The sequence below is a fragment of the Dendrobates tinctorius genome, unplaced genomic scaffold (assembly GCF_039654945.1).
Source record: "Dendrobates tinctorius isolate UK_male_01 unplaced genomic scaffold, ASM3965494v1 ptg000295l, whole genome shotgun sequence".
Taxonomy (NCBI): Eukaryota; Metazoa; Chordata; class Amphibia; order Anura; family Dendrobatidae; genus Dendrobates; species Dendrobates tinctorius.
In genome coordinates this window covers 804,634-820,419 of record NW_027361962.1, presented here as the reverse complement: position 1 = coordinate 820,419, position 15,786 = coordinate 804,634, and the positions used below count along the sequence as shown (strand labels likewise).

Here is a 15,786-nt window from a genome sequence, read left to right as displayed (position 1 = left end):
GCCATTTTCTTTTCACTTTAATCATAAGTGATTTGGAAAACTCCATTGTTACCCAAGGACAAACAAAAAATTAAACTTTGTTATATAGTGTAATCCGTCTCTTTGATTTGTCATCAATTCTCCTCCTGCGGCCACGTCCAGGGAGGTTGGCTACAGTCCCATGGAGCTTAAATTTCTGAATATGTGTTACTGTAGGCACAGGGACATCAACCTGCTTGGACATGGTCTTATAACTTTTACCTTTAACATGTTTGTCTATAATTTTCTTTCTTATCTCCTGAGACAACTTTTTCCTTCGCTTCCTCTGGTCCATGTTGAGTGTGATACACACCTTGTCACCATACAGCACAATGAGTATCTGAAGCCCGCTGATTCCAAGATTGTAGAAACCTGTGATGCTAATTTGTGGACACACCGCAATTTAACATATCCCTTTTGTCACATTATTTTCAGGGGTACCATCATTTCTGTCCAGGCCTATCTCATGAGTTTTATTTATTTATTTATTTTTTTTTTGGAAGCATGGCTGAAAAACAATGTCTAACTTTCATTTATTCATTTTCGTAGATTTTTTTATTTATTATTACTTATGTCAAATTCAAGTTATTTCTGTGACCATTATGGGTTTTTCTGTCATTAAAAGAGGGGTACCAACAAATTTACCCACGTTTGTACAATCATGAGTAGATTATAAGAGAAAGCAGAATAATGCCTGAGCTTATCCAGCCTTATATTTGTGCCATGACTTCCTAATGCACGACCATACGGCTCCTCCCCTCTACGCTGTGCACGTAGCTGTCATGGAGCATGTGAGATGTCCTCCACCTATTTACACTGACTCCTGAACATTTCACGTGACACGAGTGGTACAGTATGAGCGTATCCTGGGCTCTGTCGCATGAAAATTTGAGTGCTAGTGATCTACTTAAGGTAGTCACTGAGAAATAGACAAAAGTTTCACATCACACACCAAGGTATGCAATATATGGAATATTTTTCATTATTCAAGAACAGTCCAGGCTGGCTGTTAGTATAGACACACAATTATACCCGAGTCTATAGTCTGATGTCTCTCTCGAATCCTCTGTAGAGTTGAAAGTTCGACCAAATGTTAATCTGTTCTTTATGTTGGCAGAAAAAAGAAAAATGCTCCCACATGATCCATCAGTGCTTGTTATGGGCCATTATCTGTCTTTGTAAAGATATAGTGGTAATCTGCAGGTAAATAGTATTTAAATCATGTTTGTCTTTTTTACTGGAAGATCGGCTATTGGGAGAAAGTGAAGTTATATTTTCTCCGTAGCCACTTTGAGGCAGTTCAGGGAGCTGTAACAGTCACTGATCAGAGAGATGATGGCTACAACCGTCTACTTTCCCTGAAGACGGAAAGCGGGCGGCTGCAAGGAGAATATAACGGATTCCCTTGTAGGTTGTGAACGCTCGCTGGCAGGGTCCTCTCTCCTCCTGTACCAGTCATGGCTTGTAAGTTTATTGTACTTGTTTTTTATTGTGTATACCCCTTTTCACATGCAAAGCACCATGGAATAAATGGCGCTATAATAATAATGATATAGGAAGTTGATTGGGGCTTATTAGCTTTCATTGTGATGGAGCAGCGATGGATTGTTTCTGTTCTCATGCATTTTTATTATTGCAGAACACTTTCTATGTACACAATGGATGCGCTGCCGACAGCTATATAATATTATAATGAAATATGTGATCATTGACAAATGGTTTATTCTTTGACGTTTGATCTTTGCACTCGGCAATGATCGGGAAGGAACATTAGTACAATTGATTCTTTGTGCATTACTCACATCATGTAAATGACACTTTAGTCAGTTTATGATAAAGTGTTTACTACATACCTTAGAAAATGTATACATTTTTCTTAAATTTTTAACTTTTGTATTTAGATAAATATGATTTTTAAAGTTTTGTTCAAAAATCAAATCACTTTTATTCTCTGCAGATGAGTATAATAGCAGCTCCGAAGGACATCTGATATCTTCGTATATTAAAGCAGAAGATGATGGCTTCAAACAAGAAACATATGAAGAGCATGGTGACATCTCAGATATACCCTCAGCCCTTCCTAGCAAAGAATTATCTCCTAATTCATCACAGACTGTTAGGCAAAATAAAAGTGTGGAAAATAAAAGCGCGTCCACAAGAAAGAAGCCAATTTCGTGCTCAGAATATGGGAAATGTTTTGCTAAGAAATCACGTCTTGTTCTACATGAGAGAATTCACACAGGAGAAAAGCCGTATTCATGTTCAGAATGTGGGAAATGTTTTGCTAACAAATCACAACTTGTTGTACATCTGAGAATTCACACAGGAGAGAAGCCATATTCATGTTCTGAATGTGGGAAATGTTTTAATAAGAAATCTCAACTTAATAGACATGAGAAAATTCACACAGGAGAGAAGCCATTTTCATGTTCAGAATGTGGAAAATGTTTTTCTGTGAAATCAAGTCTTCTTGAACATGAGAGACATCACTCAGGAGAGAAGCCATTTTCATGTTCAGAATGTGGAAAATGTTTTGCTAGCAAATCACAACTTGTTGTACATCAGAGAATTCACACTGGAGAGATGCCATATTCATGTTCTGAATGTGGGAAATGTTTTAATAAGAAATCTCAACTTATTAGACATGAGAGAATTCACACAGGAGAAAAGCTATTTTCATGTACAGAATGTGGCAAATGTTTTGTTAACAAATCACATGTTGTTAGACATGAGAGAATTCACACAGGAGAAAAGCCATTTTCATGTTCAGAATGTGGGAAATGTTTTACTATGAAATCACAACTTGTTACACATAAGAGAATTCACACAGGAGAGAAGCCATTTTCATGTTCAGAATGTGGGAAATGTTTTTCTCTGAAATCAAGTCTTCTTGAACATGAGAGACATCACACAGGAGAGAAGCCATTTTCATGTTCAGAATGTGAAAAATGTTTTGCTAGCAAATCACAACTTGTTGTACATCAGAGAATTCACACAGGAGAGAAGCCATATTCATGTTCTGAATGTGGGAAATGTTTTAATAAGAAATCTCAACTTGTTAGACATGAGAGAATTCACACAGGAGAAAAGCTATTTTCATGTTCAGAATGTGGCAAATGTTTTGCTAACAAATCACATCTTGTTAGACATGAGAGAATTCACACAGGAGAGAAGCCATTTTCATGTTCAGAGTGTGGTACATGTTTTTCTCATAAATTACATCTTGTTAGACATGAGAGACGTCACACAGGAGAGAAGCCATTTTCATGTTCGGAATGTGGAAAATATTTTTCTAACAAATCACAACTTGTTGTACATCAGAGAATTCACACAGGAGAGAAACCATTTTCATGTTCAGAATGTGGGAAATGTTTTTCTCAGAAATCAAATCTTCTTGACCATGAGAGACATCACACAGGAGAGAAGCCATTTTCATGTTCAGAATGTGGCAAATGTTTTACTAAGAAATCACATCTTGTTGTACATCAGAGAATTCACACAGGAGAGAAGCCGTATTCATGTTCAGAATGTGGGAAATGTTTTTCCAACAAAACAAGTCTTGTTGCACATGAGAGATGTCACACAGAAGACAAGCCATTTTCATGTTTAGAATGTGGTAAATGTTTTGCAGATAAATCAATTCTTGTTACACATGAGCTATGTCACACAAGAGAGAGGAATTTTTCATGTTCAGTATGTGGAAAAAGTTTTTATAAGAAATGTCATCTTATTAGACATGAGCGAATTCACACAGGAGAGAAGCCATTTTCATGTTTCGAATGTGGGAAATGTTTTACTAACAAACACAATGTTGTTATACATCAGAAGAGAAGTCACACTGGGACTAAGCCATTTTAATCTTTTAGTAACCAAGCCAAATTTTTCAAATCTTTATTGTGGTAATAACAATGGAATTTTTAAACTTATCTCAGTTACCTGAGAGTTTTTTTTTTGTTCTTGACACTTTGTATTCTGCTTTAGTAATATATTTAAATCAATATATTTTGTTTTTAGTTATTAAAATTAAAAAAATTCGAAAAATTTGCAATGTTCAAACGTTGTTTACACCCATAAACCAAATAGTTGTAATACCCAAAAATTGGATAAGTAACATTTACCTTCTGTTTTATAATGTCACCATAATTCTTCAAATGTCCTTTTATTTTGTCAGAAAGGTTAAAAGTATAGCAGTTTTCATTATTTTTGAGCATTTTACAAAACTTTTTTTCTAGTACAAGAGGTTGTCCTTCCTTAACCTCTGATGGAACAGGTTAAAGGGCCCCACTCCCCTCCACCTTCTAGTATTTTTCTTGTCCCGACATGGGAGTATCACATGAAAGGTTGGTCCTAGATAGAAAATATGTTATCCTGTTTATTGTCAAAGGACAGACTCCGGGGAATTGGTTGGTCTCGGCCTTCTTTTCCATTGACAAGCAGTTCGAGGCCAACACCTCTCTGGGTAGAGGTCCCTCCACCAACAGCCAGCCTGTGCACATCTACAATAATGCAGCATTACTGCTCCATCCATAGGAGGACACATGGGGTTAATACAGCACATTATCTCTGAAGACTGCCCTCCAGCTGCAGCTCATTAAATTGGCTCCTTCAGGTGGGGCTAATCGGACAATTGAAATGTACCACTCACAGTGGAGGTTTATCCCAAATTCAGATGGATTGCGCTCTTAAATGTAACTGAGTCCGGTCTCACAAGCGTGACCCTAGTCTGTGCTTGATAGTGCCTCTGGAACTCATGGTGCCTCTCTGTTTTATTGTGCTTCTGGGCCTCATAGTGTCTCAGGGCCTCATTGTGGATCGCAAGACCCCTGGGCCTCATGGGTGCCTCTTAGCATCACATGGTGCCTCTTAGCTTCTGTGTCTCATAACACCTCTGCACCCCTCATGCCTTGTGGTTTCGTACCTTTGGCTTTGTGCCTCTGGCTTAATGCCTTTGACCTCGGGCATCGTACCTTGTATTGCCGGCCTTGCACTTCACACTTTGTGTTTCTAGCCTCGACTCCAGTTAGAGAGTCCTTGTGTCTCAGAACTCAGTCCCAGCTTCATTTGCAACTTGGCTTAGCCAGAGGAGCAGCTATGCTCGGATTGGCCTAGTGTTTTTTTTTGTTTCGGTGAAAGGAGTCTCAAGCTACTGTCCATGTTCTATCTAGTCGGAAGCTTTCAGACTTGGCCTTTAAGTGATAGAATCAGGACTCTTGTTATTGTGCAATTTGTCCTGAGTATGCTGATACCTGATATGTGGGGGGGGAATCCACTGTTTTAGCGCATGGCAGAGCTCGGAAGGGAAGTAGCGCCGTTTGACTTTTTCAACACAAAATTGGCTGGAATTGAGATCGGACACCATGTCACGTTTGGAGAGCCCCTGATGTGCCTAAACAGTGGAAACCCCCCACAAGTGACCCCATTTTGGAAACTAGACCCCCCAAGGAACTTATCTAGATATGTGGTGAGAACTTTGAACCCCCAAGGGCTTCACAGAAGTTTATAATGTACAGCCGTGCAATTAAAAAATCATATTCCACAAAAATGATTTTTTCACCGCCAATTTTTATTTTCCCAAGGGAAACAGATACCCCATATATTGGGGTAAACCACTGTTTTAGCAGAGCTCGGAAAGGAAGGAGCGCCATTTGACGCAAAATTGGCTGGAATTGACATCGGGTGCCATATCGCATTTGTAGAGCCCCTGATGTGCCTGAGCAGTGGAAACTAGACCCCCCCAGCTGAAACTAGACCCCCCAAGGAACTTATCTAGTTGTATGGTAAGCAGTTTGAACTCCCAAATGCTTCACAGAAGTTTATAACGCCCGGGCGTGAAAATAAAAATAATCATTTTTTACACAAACATATTTTAGTCCCCAATTTTTTTATTTTCCCAAGGGTAACAGGTGAAATTCGACCCCAAAAGTTGTCCAATTTGTCCTGAGTACACTGATACCCCATATGTGGGAGAAAACTACTGTATGGGCACAAGGTTGGGGCTCAGAAGGGAAGTAGTGACGTTTCGGAATGCAGACTTTGATGGAATGGTCTGCGGGTGTCATGCCGCATTTGGAGAGCCCTGATGTGCCTAAACAGTGGAAATCACCCACAAGTGACCCTATTTTGGAAACGACCTGCCCTAGAAACTTAAATAGATGTGTGGTGAGCACTTTGATCTCCCAAGTGCTTCACAGAAGTTTATAACGCCCAGGCGTGAAAATAAAAAAATCATATTTTTTCCACAAACGATCTTTTAGTCCCCAATTTTTTTATTTTCCCAAGGGTAACAGGAGAAATTGGACCCCAAAAGTTGTACAATTTGTCCTGAGTACGCTGATACCCCATATGTGGGGGTAAATCACTGTTTGGGCGCATGGCAGAGCTTGGAAGGGAAGGAGCACCAATTGACAATTTTCAACTCAGAATTGGCTGGAATTGAGATCAGACTCCATGTTGCGTTTGGAGAGCACCTGATGTGCCCAAACAGTGGAAACCCCCCCATTCTAACGCCAACCCTAACACCAACACACCCCTAACCCTAATCTCAGCCCTAACCCTAGCCCTAACCCTAATGGGAAAATGGAAATAGATTTTCTTAATTTATTATTTTTCCCTAACTAAGGGGGTGATAAAGGGGGGTTTGATTTACTATTTATAGCGGGTTTTTATGTTTGGCAGCTGTCACGCTAAAAGACGCTTTTTATTGTAAAAAATAGTTTTTGCATCACCACATTTTGAGAGCTATAATTTTTCAATATTTTGACCCACAGAGTCATGTGTGGTCTTATTTTTTGCGGGACGAGTTGACGTTTCTATTGGTATCATTTTCGGGCACGTGACATTTTTTAGTCACTTTTTATTCCGATTTTTGGGACGCAGAATGAACAAAAACCAGCATTTTACGAAATTCGTTTGAGGGAGGCGTTTACACCGTTCCGCATGTGGTAAAATTGAAAAAGGAGTTTCAGTATGATTACAGCGATACCTCATTTATATAATTTTTTCATGTTTTGACGCTTTTATACAATAAAAACAATTTTATATAAAAAATAATTATTTTTGCATCGCTTTGTTCTACAAGCTACAGTCATGGCCAAAAGTTTTGAGAATGACACAAATATTATATTTTCACATGATCTGCTGCCCTCTGGTTTTTATGTGTGTTTGTCAGATGTTTTTATCACATACAGAAATATAATTGCAATCATATTATGAGTAACAAAAGGTTATATTGACAGTTAGAATGAGTTAATGCAGCAAGTCAATATTTGCAGTGTTGACCCTTCTTCTTCAGGACCTCAGCAATTCTCCCTGGGATGCTCTCAATCAACTTCTGGATCAAATCCTGACTGATAGCAGTCCATTCTTGCAAAATCAATGCTTTTATTTTGTCTGAATTTTAAGGTTTTTGTTTGTCCACCCGTCTCTTGATGATTGACCACAAGTTCTCAATGGGATTAAGATCTGGGGAGTTTCCAGGCCATGGTCCCAAAATCTCTGTTTTGTTCCCTGAGCCATTTAGTTATCACCTTTGCTTTATGGCTTTAAGGTGCTCCATCATGTTGAAAAAGGCATTGTTGATCGCCAAACTGCTCTTGGACGGTTGGGAGAAGTTGCTCTTGGAGGACATTCTGGTACCATTCTTTATTCATGGCTGTGTTTTTAGGCAAGACTGAGAGAGCGCCCATTCCCTTGGCTGAGAAGCCACCCCACACATGAATGGTTTCAGGATGCTTGACAGTTGGCATGAGACAAGACTGGTGGTAGTGCTCACCTGGTCTTCTCCGAATAAGCCGTTTTCCAGATGTCCCAAACAATCGAAAAGGGGATTCATCAGAGAAAATGACTTTACCCCAGTCCTCAGCAGTCCACTCCCTGTACCTCTTGCAGAATATCTGTCCATGATGTTTTGTCTGGAGAGAAGTGGCTTCTTTGCTGCCCTCCTTGAGACCAGGCCTTGCTCCAAGAGTCTCCGCCTCACAGTGCGTGCAGATGCACTCACACCTGCCTGCTGCCATTCCTGAGCAAGCTCTGCACTGCTGGTAGCCCGATCCGCAGCTGAACCACTTTTAAGAGACGGTCCTGGCGCTTGCTGGTCTTTCTTGGGCGCCCTGGAGCCTTTTTGGCAACAAGGGAACCTCTCTCCTTGAAGTTCTTGATGATGCGATAGATTGTTGACTGAGGTGCAATCTTTCTAGTTGCGATACTCTTCCCTGTTAGGCCATTTTTGTGCAGTGCAATGATGACTGCACGTGTTTCTTTAGAGATAACCATGGTTAACAGAAGAGAAACAATGATGCCAAGCACCAGCCTCCTTTTAAAGTGTCCAGTGGTGTCATTCTTACTTAATCATGACAGATTGATCTCCAGTCCTGTCCTCATCAACACCCACACCTGTGTTAATGGAGCAATCACTGAAACGATGTTAGCTGGTCCTTTTAAGGCAGGGCTGCAATGATGTTGAAATGTGTTTTGGGGGATAAAGTTAATTTTCTAGGCAAATATTGACTTTGCAAGTAATTTGCTGTTAAGCTGATCACTCTTTATAACATTCTGGAGTATATGCAAATTGCCATTAGAAAAAATGAAGCAGTAGACTTTGTAAAAATTAATATTTGTGTCATTCTCAAAACTTTTGGCCATGACTGTATATCTTTTTTATTTTTTGCTGATGATGCTGTGTGGTGGCTCATTTTTTTGCAGGATAAGATGACAATTTAGCGGTACCATGTCTATTTATATTCGTCTTTTGATTGCGCGTTATTGCACTTTATGATCGGCAGTATAATGATAAAGCATTGCTTTTTGCTTTGTTGTATAGGGCGGGTCATTACGGATGCAGCGATACTAAATATGTGTACTTTTATAGCTTTTTTTTTTACAGAAAAAAAGACTTTATTAGGGAATTATTTTTTTTTAATTTAGGATTTTTAAAAAAAATTACTTTTACACTTTCAGTTCTGAGATCTCATCTCCCAAAGTCTTGGTGCCAAGATCTCCATCTGCGCATGCGTCGCCCCGGCAGCCTTTTTCCCGGAGTCCACAGCATAGGAGACCATGCAACTGTGGGGGCTAGGGCCTTTCACAAAAATGTAAGCAGAGCCACCGCAGTGGCATTTAACTCGCACTTACCAGAAGCGCGTAGTAAATCCTGTCCATTGGTGACCCCGTCACATGATTGCGGGACACCGATGGGTCGGCATGACAACCAGAGGTCTCCATCCTCGGAGAGATATTTGTATTGTCCCCTTATGTACTTATACATGGTTATTAGATTGCCCCTCTGTCATCTTTTTTCTAGACTAAATCCTAATTGTGCTAATCTCTCTGGGTATTGTAGTTCCCCCATCCCCTTTATTAATTTTGTTGCCCTCCTTTGTTTTCGCTCTAGTTCCATTATATCCTTCCTGAGTACCGGTGCCCAAAACTGTACACAGTACTCCATGTGCAGTCTAACCAGGGATTTGTACAGAGGCAGTATAATGCTCTCATCGTGTGTATCTAGATCTCTTTTAATGCACCCCATGATCCTGTTTGCCTTGGCAGCTGTTACCTGGCTCTGGCTGCTGCAGGTAAGATTATCATTAACTAGGATCCCCAAGTCCTTCTCCAGGTCAGATTTACCCAGTGGTTTCCCATTCAGTGTGTAATGGCGATATTGATTCCTTCTTCCCATGTGTATAACCTTACATTTATCATTGTTAAACCGCATCTGCCACCTTTCGGCCCAAGTTTCCAACTTATCCAGATCCATCTGTAGCAGAATACTACCTTTTCTTGTATTGACAGCTTTACATAGTTTTGTATCATCTGCAAATATCGATATTTTACTGTGTAAACATTCTACCACATCGTTAATAAATATGTTGAAGAGAATAGGTCCCAACACTGACCCATGCGGCACCCCACTGGTCACAGCAACCCAGTAAGAGAATATACAATTTATAACCACCCACTGCTTTCTATCACTAAGCCAGTTACTTACCCATTTACACACATTTTCACCCAGACCCAGCATTCTCATTTTGTGTACAAACCTCTTGTGCGTCACGGTATCAAACGCTTGGGAAAAATCAAGATATACCACGTCCAATAACTCACCTTGGTCCAGTCTATAGCTTACCTCTTCATAAAAACTGATTAGATTGGTGTGACAGGAGCGATTCCTCATAAACCCATGCTGATATGGAGTTACACAGTTATTCTCAATGACATAATCCAGAATAATATCCCTCAGAAACCCTTCAAATATTTTACCAACAATAAAGGTTAGACTTACTGGCCTATAATTTCCTGGTTCACTTTTAGAGTCCTTTTTGAATATTGGTATGTCATGCCGCCACTGTATACTCTCCTGGCCTCCTCTGCCGCGCCGCAGCTCCCTGCTGTTCGGCAGCCGCGGCGGCCCCTTCTGACAGGTCAGTTTCCACCCTGTATCCGATCCTGTTTCTCAGTCGGTTGGTACTGATAATACCTTTTAGGTGGAGGATATCGTCGCCATAGAAAAGGTTAGAGGTAGGACCTTTTTTCTTATTGTCTGGAAGGGCTTTGGTCCTGAGGCGAGGCCCTGGGAACCCCGGGAGAATATCAATGCTCCCCGCATTCTCAAGAGATTTTTTGCTAATCTCAGGGGAGGGCGGCTTAAGGGAGGGGTACTGTCATGCCGCTGCTGTATATTCACCTGGCCTCCGCTCCCGCGCTGCAGCCCCCCGCCGTCCGGCAGTCGCGGTGGCCCCTTTTGACAGGTCCACGCCAGACGGCATTTCTGCATGCAATGCGCATGCGCCGTAGGCCGCGGCTGCGCTTACCTCCTGTCACTTGTCCTCAGCCGGTGCCCTGACCCGGAAGCACCATCAGACGAATGGCAGACCAGGCAGGGGTATATCAGGCCATCCTCCTTTGAGGGAGGCGCCTGATCGTTGTGTTTGCTAGCACACTGGGCTCTGCTTCCTTGTGTACTTGCAGTCTCGCAGTCCTGTCTTCCGTAGTTTCTGCAGCAGTCCCACAGTCTGTTATTCTGTGGGTCCTGCTATCTATGCTCCAGTCCTACTCCAGTACTGCCTCCTGTGTTCCTGCTCCGTCCTGTTATCTATGCTCCAGTCCTGCAGTCCTACTCCGGTCCTGTCTCCAGTGATCCTGTTCTGTCCTGCTGTCTATGCTCCAGTCCCGCAGTCCTACTCCGGTCCTGTCTCCAGTGATCCCACTTCATCCTGCTATCCCTGGTCCGGTCCTGCAATTCTACTCTGGTCCTTCCTCCTACTGTCTTGTGCTTCTACTCCAGTTCCTTCTGAGCCGCCCCTCTCGGTGCCGGCTATCGTGGTACCCGAACCCCTGGGCCTGCTCCTAATGATCCCTGTATAGGGGTCGGCTCCACCTGGCAGCTCGCCCGGGGCCCCTCAGTGCCACGATCCAGAGGGTCCACTCCTGGAGATTTTCCTCACCTGACCAGCCGTGGTAACATGGTACCACATTTGCTATGCGCCAGTCCTGTGGAACAGACCCCGTCACTATAGAGTCCCTAAATATAAGAAATAATGGCATGTCTATTACATTATTTAGTTCTTTTAGTACTCGTGGGTGTATGCCATCCAGACTCTGAGATTTATCTATTTTAAACTTATTTAGCCGGTTTTGCACCTCTTCTTGGGTTAGATTGGTGAGTCTTAACTCCTTTTTGACCTTAGACATACTATCCCATCCATGAAACCCGTGACATTAACCATGGACGGGATAATACGTCATATGCAATCAGCCACGCTCACGGGGGAAGCGCGGCTGATAGCGGCCGGGTGTCAGCTGATTATCACAGCTGACACCCGGCACTAAGTGCCAGGAGCGGTCATGGACCGCTCCCTGCACTTTAACTCCCTGAACACTAAGATCAAATAAAGTGTCAGTTCAGCTATCTGACTTTGTTTAGTAATGTCTGATCCTGGGACAATGTAGAAAAGTAAAAAAAAAATTATGTTGTGCAAAAATATTTATTAAAAATTCCTAAATAAATAAAAAAAATATTTCCCCAATAGATACATTTATTTATGTAAATAAAAAAATAAAAATAAAAGCACACATATTTGGTATCTCCAACAACCCACCCTATAAAACTGTCCCACTAGTTAACCCCTTCAGTGAACACCTTAAAAACAATAAAAAAAACTAGGGAAAAAACAATGCTTTATCATCATACCGCCTTACAAAAAGTGGAATAACGCGCAATCAAAAAGACAGATATAAATAAACATGGTACCACTGAAAACATCATCTTGTGCCTCAAAAAACGAGCCACCATACAGCGTCATCAGCAAAAAAATAAAAAAGTTATAGCTCGCAGAATAAAGAGATGTAAAAATAATTATTTTTCATATAAAATTGTTTTTATTGTATAAAAGCGCCAAAGCATAAAAAATTATATAAATGAGGTATCGCTGTAATCGTACTACCCCGAAGAATAAAACTGCTTTATCAATTTTACCACGGTATAAAGGCCCCCCTAAAGAAATTCATGAATTGCTGGTTTTTGTTCATTCTGCCTCCCAAAAATCGTAATAAAAAGCGATCAAAAAATGTCATGTGCCCAAAAATGGTAACAATAAAACTGTCAACTCGTCCCGCAAAAAACAAGACCTCACATGACTCTGTGGGCCAAAATATGGAAAAATTATAGCTCTCAAAATATGGTAATGCAAAAACTATTTTTTGCAATAAATCACCAGGATCCATGGAAGCATTCCAGAGTTACTACCTCATAAAGGGAGAGGGGTCAGAAATGTAAAAATTGGCCCGGTCAGTAAAGGGGTTAATAAGTTTTTTAGATAAAGTATTTTTCTCCCTATAATTTTTTAGAGCTTCAATGGTGCCATCCTGCTTTAGTAGTTTTTCAGACTATTAGATGCACCGGACAATAAGACGCACCCCAAATTTTCAGAAGGAAAATAGGGAAAAAAAAAATAATGTGTCAAATGTTCCGTTCTTACAGACCTGCACCTTCTAGTTTTGTCCAGTTTTCAAACAGTTAAATATATTTGCTGTTTGATCACATTCAAAACTATAGAGAGACAGCATATGTCAGTCCGTATACTTAAAAAACACGGAGCTTGACAATTTTACGTACACCGGACAGCCGTGTACGTGCATGCTCCTCTCTCAGTACCGTGTAACGGCTGTTATCACGGCCACAGTGAAGCTATCTGTGTGTCGCTCTGTAAGGATAAGTCGAGGACATGTTCCGTTCTTACAGACCTGTACCTTCTAGTTTTGTCTAGTTTTCAAACAGTTAAATATATTTGCTGTTTGATCACATTCAAAACTATAGAGAGACAGCATGTGTCAGTCCGTATACTTAAAAAACACGGAGCTTGACAATTTTACGTACACCGGACAGCCGTGTACGTGCACGCTCCTCTCTCAGTACCGTGTAACGGCTGTTATCACGGCCACAGTGAAGCTATATGTGTGTGACTCTGTAAGAATAAGTCGAGGACATGTTCCGTTCTTACAGACCTCCACCTTATAGTTTTGTCTAGTTTTCAAACAGTTAAGTATATTTGCTTTTTGATCACATTCAAAACTATAGAGAGACAGCGTGTGTCAGTCCGTATACTTAAAAAACACGTAGCTTGACAATTTTACGTACACCAGACAGCCGTGTACGTGCGCGCTCCTCTCTCGGTACCGTGTAACGGCTGTTATCACGGCCACAGTGAAGCTATCTGTGTGTCGCTCTGTAAGGATAAGTCGAGGACATGTTCCCTTCTTACAGACCTACACTCTAGGGAGATTCCTATTCTGCCCAATTCTATATACACCTTGTAGTTTGTCATACACTAGCCAATTTCTGCCTGTGACATAGCGCTGTGCTATTCACTGGGCCTCACACAATCCAACAGTGTCCAGTGTCCACAAGTGTGTTCACAAATTCAAAATATCCGTCATCCTCTAGTGACATTTTTCACAGCTGCGACATTGAGCCTGTGACAAAGCGCTGTGATATTTCCAGGGCCACACACAATCCCACAGTGTCCAGTGTCCACAAGTGTGTTCACAAATTCAAAATCTCCGTCATCCTCTAGTGACATTTTTCACAGCTGCGACATTGAGCCTGTGACATAGCGCTGTGATATTTCCAGGGCCACACACAATCCCACAGTGTCCACAAGTGTGTTCACAAATTCAAAATCTCCATCATCCTCTAATGACATTTTTCACAGCTGCGACATTGAGCCTGTGACATAGCGCTGTGATATTTCCTGGGCCACACACAATCCCACAGTGTCCAGTGTCCACAAGTGTGTTCACAAATTCAACATCTCCCCTATCCTATATACACCTTGTACCTTGTTTTAAATTTCTATATAGTTTGTGTGATTTTGTGTACATTTCTACCAAAAATTAGGAAGGCTGGTGGAAGAGGCCGTGGAATTATGCGGGGGGTTGCCAGCTGGTAATGATGGTGTTGGTGGTGGATCTGATGGTAGTGGCAAAAGCAAAATAGGACAGAATGCAGGAGGTGTTGAGCCTTCGTCATCATCTGGCTCCACAGGGCCTCGAAGGCTTAGTTTTCTAGGAGTTGGCAAACCGCTTTTAAAGCCAGAGCTGAGCTTCAGGAAAAAGTTTTGTCTTACATTGCTGACTCAGCCTCCAGCTCTATTGCCTCCTCTTCTGAAGTTGTAAAAAATAAAAGCACTGAGTCGTCATTGGAGGCTCATGTTCATGAACCACACCTTTCCTTGTGTCCTTCACCCCAACCAAGATTGAAGGATGACGCAGGCCATACTACTGATTACTCCATGGAGCTGTTTTCACATACCATGCCTGGATTATCCAGTGAAATGGTGAATTACCCAGGCCAAGATGAATCTGACATGGAGTGCACTGATGCACAGCCACTGATAGATGATTCTGCTGGTACATTCACTCAGAGCACTACATTGTCCTCGCAGTGTACTGAGCCTGATTCTGACCCTGATGAGACTCAGGTGCCCCTTCCCACATACTATACCACCATACACTGTGACACAGAGGAAGGTGCACATGACATTGAAGAGGAGGTGATGGATGACCCAGTTGTTGACCCAGATTGGCATCCATTGGGGGAATGGGGTACTGCTTCCAATAGCTTAGATGAGGAGGAGCATCCACAGCAGACATCGACATCGCAACAGCTGTTATCTGGCAGGCCCGGAGCACTCCAAAGACAGGTTCCAAAAATCAAAAGAGTTGCTGGACAGCTTGTCCAGAGGGTCAAAATAGCACAGCGTGCTAGGACGCAAAATGTCTGCCAAAGTAGGAAGAGTGCAGTGTGGCACTTTTTTAAACAAAATCCTCATGATCAGGCCAAGGTTATCTGTAAGAAGTGCGCAAAGACCTTTAGCCGAGGGAAAAATCTGAAAAATTTGAATACCAGTTGCATGCTTAGACATTTAACCAGCATGCACTTGCAAGCGTGGACACAACACTAAACCTCAAGTAGCACATGTGCAACTGATCACAAAGAAGGTAGTCAGCAACGCTACATTGTTTCCCCCACTATAAGCCCACCGGTTAGCACAGCAGCAAATGTTGAGGTGTCGTTGCAAGGACAAAGCAGTCAGGGAATCCCACTGTTATATCAACGAAAGACTGACTCTAGGCAATCAGAACGAACACCAACTCCATCACCATCAACAACCCTCTCTCAGTCCGCCCTGTCAACCGCTACTTCCACCATATGCAGCTCTGAAGTCCAGCTCACCCTCCCAGAGACTATGAGTAGGTCAAGAAAGTACTCAGTCT

At 41.8% G+C, this 15,786-nt stretch overlaps 2 protein-coding genes across 3 annotated transcripts in view; both read left to right on the top strand.

Moving 5' to 3' along the window:
• LOC141073038 (uncharacterized) overlaps window positions 1–4,061 on the top strand; it is a 69,626-nt gene extending 65,565 nt beyond the window's left edge. Inside the window, exons 1-2 of one of the 2 annotated variants that reach the window (XM_073560350.1) lie at window positions 1,336–1,482; window positions 1,976–4,061. In XM_073560350.1, coding sequence (XP_073416451.1) covers window positions 1,476–1,482; window positions 1,976–3,876 — 1,908 coding nt within the window. In that variant the 5' untranslated portion in view covers window positions 1,336–1,475 and the 3' untranslated portion in view covers window positions 3,877–4,061. Of the gene's footprint in view, window positions 1–1,335; window positions 1,483–1,975 lie in introns of those variants that run through there. The other variant, XM_073560349.1, reaches the window with a different exon arrangement.
• The window catches only part of LOC141073033 (uncharacterized), a 344,218-nt gene that overhangs the window by 65,555 nt on the left and 262,877 nt on the right, over window positions 1–15,786 (top strand). The window lies entirely within an intron of this gene.